General features: G+C 34.8%; 1 protein-coding gene across 1 annotated transcript; it reads right to left on the minus strand.

Annotated features, from left to right (window-relative positions):
• Positions 1 to 5328: 5328 nt before the first annotated feature.
• On the minus strand, positions 5329 to 9706 carry LOC109009961. Its single transcript, XM_018990641.2, has 6 exons — positions 9313 to 9706; positions 7490 to 7560; positions 6845 to 6940; positions 6251 to 6371; positions 6053 to 6170; positions 5329 to 5919 (listed from the first exon to the last, which is right to left on the minus strand). Exons 2-6 carry the CDS (start codon positions 7497 to 7499, stop codon positions 5851 to 5853), a joined length of 414 nt encoding a protein of 137 aa, XP_018846186.1. The 5' UTR covers positions 7500 to 7560; positions 9313 to 9706; the 3' UTR covers positions 5329 to 5850.
• Between the last annotated feature and the right edge of the window lie 942 nt (positions 9707 to 10648).

The raw sequence follows: 10648 nt of genomic DNA on the forward strand, positions 1-10648 counted from the left end.
AGTGTTGCGTATTACAGTTGACAATGCCAGTGCCAATGAAACAGCAATTGATTGGTTTAAACGGAACACGACGGTGAGAGATGATGTCATTCGGGCCCACGAGTTTATTCACGTTCGATGCTGTGCTCATATCATTAACCTCATAGTTGTTGAGGGGTTAAAAGAGGTTGATGATTCCATAATCCGAGTCCGCAACATTGTACGATATGTGAGAGGTTTCCCTCAAAAGTTTGCCAAGTTTAGGCAATAGCAGAAGATCTTAAAATTGAATGTTCTAGTATGTTGTGCTTGAATGTTCCGACTCGATGGAACTCTACATACATGATGTTGGATGTGGCACAGAAGTACCAAAAAGCATTCGAGCGGATGGAGGTCGAAGATGGGGGCCTGAGGTATGCTTTGTTGGAGCTAGCAGAACAGGGGCTTGGTGCTCCGGATGCACATGATTGGACTAGTGTGAGCTACTTTGTTGAATTTTTAAGAATTTTTTATGACATAACCATGCGGCTATCTGGATCAAAATATATGACTGCGAACTCATTCTTCAGCGAGCTCGCGGAGCTTCACTTTCAGTTGGAAAATAGTTGTACTGACTCTAGTGGATTGTTATCTGCTATGGCTATGAGGATGAAGATCAAATATGATAAATATTGGAGGAATATTGAGAAGATAAATAGATTGTTATTTTTGGCTGTGATCCTTGACCCCCGAGTTAAGTTGATCGTTTTAGAATTTTGGGTAAATTCCGTCCTCCGGGCAGTGAAGGCTACAGAGTTTATTAGATTGCGAAAAAGTGATGTTGATGACTTATATAATCACTACAGTAATAGTTGTCAGCCTTCATCCGCAGCTGGTAGCTCCTCACATTCGAGGCCGACGGGATCATCAGTTTCCTCAAGTGATACTGACCCATCTGTACGGGTTAGAGGCAATCATATTATACAGCAGTATTATCAACTCATGTCAACAAGGAATATTATGCATTGTACATTTGAGGTTGAATGATATTTTATGGAAGTTGTCGAGGCACCTAGTGATGTATTTCAGCTATTAACTTGGTGGAAAGTTAATTCCACCAAGTATCCAGTCCTTTCTCGTGTACGAAGTTCATTGTCATCGACAACCGTGGAGGCCCTCATTTGCACACATAATTGGATAAGTGAAACGTCCATTGGACTAGATACCGTTGGCGTTGATACCGAGAGCTATAGGCTTAAATCGGGTAAGTTTATATACTTTTATAGATATCTAAATATTTATTTTTAATGTTTCTAACTTCTACTTTTTATGATTTTATAGATCTAATTGTGAACCCTAACATAATTGCCGATGATTGAGAGTCTGGAATGGACGCCCCTTGAGAGTCTTGGTAAGAATCAGTTGGACTAGTTGCTGATTTTTTTTTAGTTCATTTTTTATACACTGTGATTGAGATCTAATTTGAGCCTTTTGTTATTTGAAGTTTGAATTGTTGGTATAGGTATAAACCACATAATGGCCGTGCATTATGTGTATGTGTTTGTCAAATCAGATATGTGCGTGCGGAGGATTGATGCTTTCAACATATAGAAAGGAAGATTGGGCGCGCATTATGTGTATATGTGTTTGTGAAATCAGTTATAAACCAAATATGTAATATGATATGTAAAGTGTAATATAATATTTTCTTAAAGGTGATTTGTTTCTATACAGCCAACTCAGATACATGCATGGCCCCAAACAAATATTTGATATTGTAAAACTAAACAACTAATTGATGTTGTCACTCAGGGTTGAAATTGTGCTTGTGTAAAAAGGTTTGGATTGAAAATTTTAAAAAACCAACGCATTCAGAATTTAGACTTGTGAGTTTTATAACATGAGGAGTTGATCGTTTTAAAAACGTAGATGAATAATCCATCTAATTACAACATGCACCATAATTGCATTAAACACTAAGAGATAAAATCTGTTTGTAGTTTAAAAAACTAAATGAAAAGAGAACAATTACAATAGATAATTAGATACAATCCAATACAATCTACAACAAATTTAAAACTAACATGTTACAACTTACAAGTTACAACTATAGTCCGAACCAACCAAAGCTATTGCAATAGATACAATCAAATACAATAGATACCAACCAAAACTCTGATAGAATGAAAGGGATACAAAAACAATAGATGATCTTATTTCTATCCATCCCAAGTAACCAGACAATGCATCTACTTATGAACGTCGAATCCATATTTCTCTTCCACCAGGCTTTAAAGCTTCATGAAATCTGTAAAAAGAGAAAAAATTGAAATAAACTGAAATTATATTCCCCACCATATAATTTTGCCATCCAAATACATTTCGATCTATTAGAAATGCAGAGAAATAAATGGTCCAACTACGAACGGAATTCGGAGCTTCGATCGGAAGTCGAAGCTCCGATCGGCAGTTGGAGTTCCTATCGGAGTCGGAGTCGGAGGAACTCTTGTCGGAGTCGGAGGTTGGAAACGACAACTCCGACGGAGTCGGAGTCGGAGTCGAAGTCGGAGCCCAACCCTATGTATAAGCAATATTCAAAATCTAGCGTAGGTTCAAGTAGGGGCTAGTCAAGTGTTGGTGAGAACCAAAACAACACTTCTTATGATAATATGGATGATATATTAAGTATGTATCAACAATATCAAGCAACAAAAGGTGTGGTAGAGTCTAAATCAGATTTGGATAAGTATTTCATGGAAAGTGTTGAAGGATCGACACCCGACTTTGATATTCTACTAAGATGAAAGGTGAACTCAATTAGATATCTGATCCTTGCTAATATAGCTCGAGATGTATTAGTTATTCTCATATCTACTGTTGCTTCTGAGTCGGCATTTAGCGTTGGAGGTCGTGTCTTAGATTTATTTCGTAGCTCATTGGCCCTTACAACAGTTGAATCGCTAATTTGCACAAAAAATTGGTTGATGGCTCTCTCTATTAATTATGACTCCCAATATGTAATGGAAGATGATGAAAACTACAAGTTAGAAACTGGTAAAATTCATATTTGAAAATTATTTTCATTTAATCTTTTCAATTAATTATATGTTTAACATAATTTATTTTTTATGTAGAGATAACTTTAAAGAATATTTTAAATAAAGTCGATTGAAAATTACTTGTTTCGGCCGCGCAAGCAAGCACCCTTTTTATTGTCATAGACTTGTTGGCTGTTTAACTGTACGTACGTACATGATTCAGGAAGCATTCTGGTTGTTGACAATTAATTAATTGGTAGCCTCTGTTTGTTTTTCTAATTTATATATATATATATATATATATATATATATATATATATATCACAGATCAATCATAATTGATGGCTGTTGACATCTACTAAATTATAGACACAGAGGGAAGCCAAAGTTCTGCCCATTCCGGCTTACATCATAATTGATGATGATTTTTATTGATTGCTGCTCCAATCAGGAAGTTGCCTTTGGTTGGATTGTTTTTTTTTATGTACACAATTGTTAATTGTGTGTTAAATATTTTAACAAACAGAATTGTAAATAGATTTTTTCTCATTGAAATGTACAAATTGAAATGTACAAATGATGATTTGGAATCTATCGAAGCATGTTAGGAAGAAACATGAATCAGGTCAATTTTATCTATAAATTTGACTCTATTTTCATCTCATCAGTTATATTATTGAACAACAATAAGAATCATTGACCAATTATCTAAAATTTTGTGCATGTAATTAACAAAAAAAATTGATTTTTAACTTAGAGAGACATGCATTGCATACAGATAGAAGCGTTCCCATTTGGGACCAGCGAAAGATGGGAGATTTCTAATACCTCCTGACCAATTCCATGTTCAAGCCGAAGCATCGCATTGGGTGCTTCCAAATAATGTTATCACCGTTCAAAATCAAAATGACTAGAAAATTGAAAAGCATTTATAGATATTCCTTTTAGTGATTCAAAATCAAAATAACTTTCTTTTTTTCTAGATCATAAAAAATAAAAATTATTATTTAAAAAAAAAAAAAGAAGAAGTTTGAAATACCCGTTTATTCCGAAATGAACTTCGGATCGGATATTCAGGTAAACAGAAGTTCTCCGAATCGGGTCGGGTCAGGTGGACAGAGCACTCCAAGCTAGAGACGGTGTTGGTAGAAATGATCTTTAGCTAATTCCTTGGTAAAGATATCGTCTATTTGTGAAGTAGAAGGAACATATAGTACGATGAGTTGTCCGACAACCACTTTATCCCGAATAAAATGTACATGAAGTTCGATATGTTAGGCATGAAAGACATGATTGTTGGTCATACGAAGCACACTATATTATTGTCACAAAATACTACCACTGGATTTGCTAATTAACTTGAGACCAATATCCCGAAATAAGAATGTGAGCCGTTAATTCAAACATTGAAGATATCATCGCTGGATGCTCAACTTTGACACTAGAATGGGAGATAGTGTTGTAATTAGAATTTATTTATATGCAAAAAATAGATTTCTAATATCTTGGCATGATAGAAAAATCAAAGTCTATTCAAGTCTAATTTTGTTTGTGCACAACGCAATTAAAAAACGTACTTGTTTTGGACATCCTTGTATCTCAAAGGTGAATTTGATGGTAATCCGTGTGAATACTACTACTGGTGACTGGTGAGGTATTACTGGCGAGATTGAGGCAAAGTTCTATGGGTGCATAGTTAAAAACTCCAAGAAACTGTTAATATAATTTCCGTAAGACAACTTTTGCAGGCATTTGCTTATCACTAATTTGTTCATCTAAGCCTGTGTTCATTAGTCAAGCCAAGGAAGGGAATAAAAAAAAGTGGTTTGAATTGATTCAACAAGTAGATCAATTCGTTGTGGGTATAGACCACAATCAGAAGAAAGACACTGCAATCGATTATTCTGGTGCATTTTGTAGAACTTCACTTCCACTGCTTCCATGTTCTCATTCGGGGAAAACAGGAAGGTGGGATAGCTAGAGATGGAAAACCAAGATCGTCAGAGCACTAAATGAGAACCAACCACTATATTGGAATGTAGTAGATCAGGCATTTTCCGACGGCATTTTCCGACCGAGAAGAGAAACAAAAAGGAAAAAAACTAAGAAAAAATCAACTAGGTAACAAAGTGAGAGAAGAAGAGGAGATGGAGATAGTTAGAGGAGGGAGGAGGGAGAAGCAGCTGCTCCAAAAATGGAGGTCTTTTGGGATTTTAGAGAGACCACTTTTATATATGCATTACTTTCTGTGTGGTCTCTGTATGGTAACTCTTGGCAACTTTGATACAAGCATTGCAACCACCTGGGATTAGTAAAGAGGGCCATCACAATCTCCTTCCAATATAGCAACAAAAGGCTAATTCATAAACTATCCAAACAGAGCATCCAATCTATAATAGGTACCAAACTGGCAAATATCTTTTCTAAACCTTACTGATCCCCTGGTCTCAGTATAATCAACTTGCTTTTCTATAGGAATGAGCCTGGTTATGACATATGGTTCTGGATCGTTGGATTGCTTTATTAAAGGAGTGCGTATGACTGCTGCATGGTTGGGCCATGGATAAGGTTTTCGCGTAAAGGTATCCCTCTATGACCCTTTGGGTTCCTTGCACATCAGCCGAGCTTCAAATGAACAATGATATAAATTTTCTCCATATCTGTTTCCATACAGATGCAGGGTATTTGTAACAGGGGATTTTTTAATTTTATCATCTAATCTCCAATTTATGGAAAATAGTCTTGGAACTATATATTTTCTGCTCTTCTGCCGTGTTATCTACATGTCCTCGCAATTTTACTTCAATTTTCTGATGCTCATTGCTCAACATAGTAATTTAGAAGCATCCTGGGATCAGAGTGAGAGTGGCTGAAAGAAACGAATAGCAGCTAGGACCAACAACACTACAGTACAAGCCAGTGCCTGCAATGACAACAACAATTTTGCTACATTAAGATTGAAGCTGCACAAAACGAAAATAAAAGTGGGGAATACTACAAATTAACTCCTCAATCCAGCACAGATTGGAAGGGAGATTGAGAGAGAGAGCTTTTACCGCAATTGCTGAGGCTGCCAGACCTGCCCGCTCCCTAGGATCCCTGCGGTAGTAATTTCCAAAATAGAGAAATGTCGCATAGTACCAAAGAAGTGGGAACAGAAAACCTAACAGAAATCTGTAACAAAAACATAAAAACCATCAGAGGATGCAAAGGGAGGGCTGTAGGGGGAGGGAGAAGGAACAAAATATACTTACGAAAACCATCCTATTCCGCAGCCAAAGCATGGAAGGGGCTTGTCATAAATCCCTAGTTGGTTATCTTCTGGATCTCTGATGAGGGTATACTTGCCCCGGCCGACGGCATCTGATAAGTGCCCTACCATGATCATAAAACCTCACTGGTCTGGACAAACACTACAAGATTTTGTTGTATAGAAAATTGAGACATCTCATATTTGTTGGATTAGGCTGAAAGTTTAAAGTGGGATAACAGGAGAAAAAGATATGAAATAATGCAAATGAAAGGTATGCCCCATTAAATTACGTAACGAGAAATGAAGAAATTACGTTCCACTTGGAAACAAATCCAGAGAAAACTGGTGTCCTTGACTAATAGCCATTAGCCGCCCATATTGGTATCACGAGATTGAATAATACCAGCCCAGCAGTGGTGCCAGAAAACAGAAATAATAAGATATATAATGGAACATGGTCAAATTAGCCAAAAGAAAGAAACACAATGAACATGAGCATAGATGTTATTCACTTGTATGCAGAGCTACATTGACGTCAACCCAAAGAGTTCAAGCTTTTTATGGAGTATGCATTTAGTCCAAGTAGGATGAATACCTTTAACTGCCGAAAAATATCGAGCAGATGACCTCAAAAGATCAATATGCTTATCAGAAGCTGATCTCACCAACTCAATGCCATTTCTAGTAGCCTCTGTGACAAAAAGAAGTGCCAATTTATAATTAGGAGGTATTAACTGTCATATTTACCTATTTGCTTATTAGCCACATGCCTGCATGACTTCGGCCTTTTAAAGGCAACAGAAGATTCATGTAGAAACCCTAAGATACGAACAAGGTAGATTTTCAGGTAATAAGTGCAGGCCTTCGAACATGTTTTGTGAGACACTGGCATAATGTCAAGCTGTTTGAGGCTTTACGCACATTGCTTGAGCGTATCAGATCCTTTTTTGTTTTTCTTTTTTCTTTTGATAAGTAACTTGAGCATATCACATCTAGTACCATGATATGGCTTTATCCTCACATTTATCTAATTTAATTCTTATAATCCTGCACATCATATACACCCTCATTCTAGCTATATGAGCAAAACCATGGTCTAAACAGGGGTAAAAAAACAAGGAAAACAAGAAACAAGAAGGGTCCATATATCACCACTAATCTCTTTCCAGGCAACTAATATTAATCTGCACAATGACATGCAACAGTAAGAAAACACACATGATTAAGAGAAGTTGAGTACTTTTATCCATTGCGCGGGAAGATGTGTTCTGAAGGATGATGTCCTCTGCTCTGCTGCAGCCCTAAAAGAGCCTGCTTTGCAAGTTTGAAGGAACATTTCATATTTAATAGTATCCCAAAAACTGTGTCATTATGCAGTCATTCATTTTCATCAATGTTGCCAAGAAAACAGATGAAAACAACTGAAAAGATGCAATTTTTAACCGAAAAGATGCTTCACCAAACCTCTGGCATGTTTTAGTAGTATGGCATTAAAACAATATCATAATTGAAAGGTCCATTTCTATTAAATGAAAAACAATAATAAGAATAGAAAGCTTCTTTTTTTTATACAATATTTTATGCAATAAAATGGTGAGTCACTTCCATAACCCAGGTACGTAACAGAAACATGCTGAATTCTCACGTGAAAAATTATAAATTTCCTGTGCTAAAAGTATAGGTTAAGTGTATTTTGGTAGAATAACTAAAGTCAATCATTCCCATGAGACGACAGGGTGAATACCAAAAAATGAGGCGTACCTTTTTTTTCCCTTTCTTTTTTTGTGCATACATTAAGGAAGTAAATTTTATTTATTTATTTTTTAAAGTTTCTTAGGATTGTGTCATAGAGAGGCAGAACACAAGCATCAGCATGCTCCAATCAACACAGAGAAAAACAAGAAAATTATTCACAATTACAAACCAATTTGCAATTGAGAAGAGTGGGATAGTACTTACAGAATGCTATTTAAGTTATAATAGATTGATTAACCATGATAATGGACGGCAATAAAGCCTAACCCTCAAGGACTAAGGCACTAGAACAAGCTTTATGCTCATGCCTGTCTCATTTCCATCAAGTATATAACTAACAATAAGGCATATGTTGTTGTCTTCTATGATTTTGTTTAGCAATTCTTTCAACTTTCAAAGCCTATATTCCTGCATATAGGGGCAATGCATAAAAACTGAATCTGAAAGCCTTTGACTGTACTGTAAGTAACTAAAGGGATCAAAGATTTCAATATATGCTCTCAGTCCAGAGAACACTGGATACATAAAGACATAGGGGTCCACACCGCTTTTGTATGATACTAGTTGTTGCTCATTGAGTTCGCATCATTAATAGGACCAATATAATGATACCCAGATCTAGTTCTAGAAAGGTCGACTTAGTTTTAATTGCGGGTACAGTAACAATGAAAATGGCTCCTTCTTCAGTGAGAATAATTTTTTTTTTTATTGGCACCAGGTGTCCGGGAGAAAGTCCCAACTAAACCACCCTCACACAGGCTTCAGTGAGATTAAATTAACAAATGTCTGAACCACAAGATGTTATTCCTATGGGAGCCTGTACAATTACAAGGGATGCTAAGTGCTGATTAGTTATAGTACTGTTTAAGGAGTCAAGCTAATTCCTGTCAATGTCTAATTGCCAGCCAGTCAATCTAAACCTAAAACATTTATAAATGCTATAAGAAAAATGAGTAAAAAACTATCCCAAGGCCTTTGCCCTTAATCTCTAAAGTCACGTTAATAATAACCTTCCTATCGAGAAACCATCCAAAACCATGAAATTCCCATAACATGGTGGCTGCAGATACCACATAAAACCAGAAAAATATCATATCAATTCATAACCCACCCAATATCATTCATAAATAAAACCCAACTTACATAAATTGCTTACACCCATCAATCATTGAGCCAAAATTTCTCCAGATCACACAAAATCAACACTTAATTCACATTAGCACAGATACCCACGAGATTAGAACAATCATTACATCAAAACAAGCAACAAAAGGCATATAAATAACGGCATAACATATCAAAACTTGCCTACGAAGAACAAGACTGAGCAATGGAAGCTCGTTTCCTTTCTGAGTTCGCGCTTCTTCCTTCAGATCAGATATAAAGAAAGAAGGGATAGAAAGATGGAATTTTTCCGCAAATGGGAACGATTTTTGCATGACCAACAAAGGGATCCCCTTCAAAATTTAGCAAAAGAAAGCTAAGCAAAATTGGCTCCCTCTTTGTGTCTATTACGAAAGAGAATGGGTTCGTAGTTACCAAGTTATTTCAACTTAATTAAAAAGATGTTTTCAGGAGTCGTTGTACATCTGTTGTTGAGGTAGGTAGGTATCTGAAGCATGAATTTTTATTGGTTAAAAACCCCCACAAGAGAACCATACCCTTCAATTGACTTTTCGTTTTTCTATGAAACTCTGGATTTTTATTAGTGAAGCCGACTCCATGGGTGAGAAATTATTTTCTAATTCTTTTATTCCTCGTTTTTATGTTTGCCCCACTTATTGCTTGCAATAATTGGATTTCTTTTTTTCTAAGGCAATAATTGGACTGACACTCACAGCGTGGACGATATCTCATATAATGATATACACATAATATATTATATAATAATATTATAAAATAAAATTATTTTTATAAGATATTTTTATAAAATTATCTTTTATTTAAAATATAATTATGTAAAGTATTGTAAAAAATATTATATGTAAATCATTTTTCATTTCTCTATACATTTTATTAATATGATTGATTGTGTATTTTTTAATATAAAATAATGGTTTTAGTCAATCATATTAATGAAATATATAAAAAATATGTAAAAGTGATTGTATATAGTATAACTCAAAAAATAATAATGCTATATTTGATACTTTTCTTGACAAATGGCAAGTCGGTTTAGGAAGTTAGAAAAATTATGTTAGTTGTTATTGATGCAGTAAAATTTAATTTGTAAGAAAAATTTATAAATTAAATCTTTTATAAATTAAATTTTGTCATGTCGTATTCTCCACGACTTACAAGTAAAATTATTCAAGAAGTTAGCTTTTATCTCGTTTTGTGATCAAAATATTTAGAGTAAAGTTTCGTTTGGTTACTTAACTCATCTCAACTTATTATTATAATTTTTTTAAATTTTAACACAAAATATAATAAACAATTCAACTTTTTCAAATCTCAAAATAATAATAATATTAAAAAATAATATTTTAACAATATTTTATCATCTCAACTCAACTCACTTCAACATCTAAACACAACCTAGGTTTCGAAATCTTAAAATCTAGAATAAAAAAGAAATAGACATATGAATTACTCAACAAAAAATAGATATATGAATTGAATGATATAAAATATAGAATATAAA

This window comes from Juglans regia, chromosome 10 (genome assembly GCF_001411555.2).
Source record: "Juglans regia cultivar Chandler chromosome 10, Walnut 2.0, whole genome shotgun sequence".
Lineage (NCBI taxonomy): Eukaryota > Viridiplantae > Streptophyta > Magnoliopsida > Fagales > Juglandaceae > Juglans > Juglans regia.

What these genes read in the sequence shown, in the direction of transcription:
- LOC109009961 (XM_018990641.2), bottom strand. An exon ending in ATATTTTTCGGCAGTTAAAG is followed by an intron (nt 6,372 to 6,844) that starts GTATTCATCCTA and finishes TGATCATGGTAG; the next exon opens with GGCACTTATCAGATGCCGTC. An exon ending in TGGCAGCCTCAGCAATTGCG is followed by an intron (nt 5,920 to 6,052) that starts GTAAAAGCTCTC and finishes TTGTCATTGCAG; the next exon opens with GCACTGGCTTGTACTGTAGT.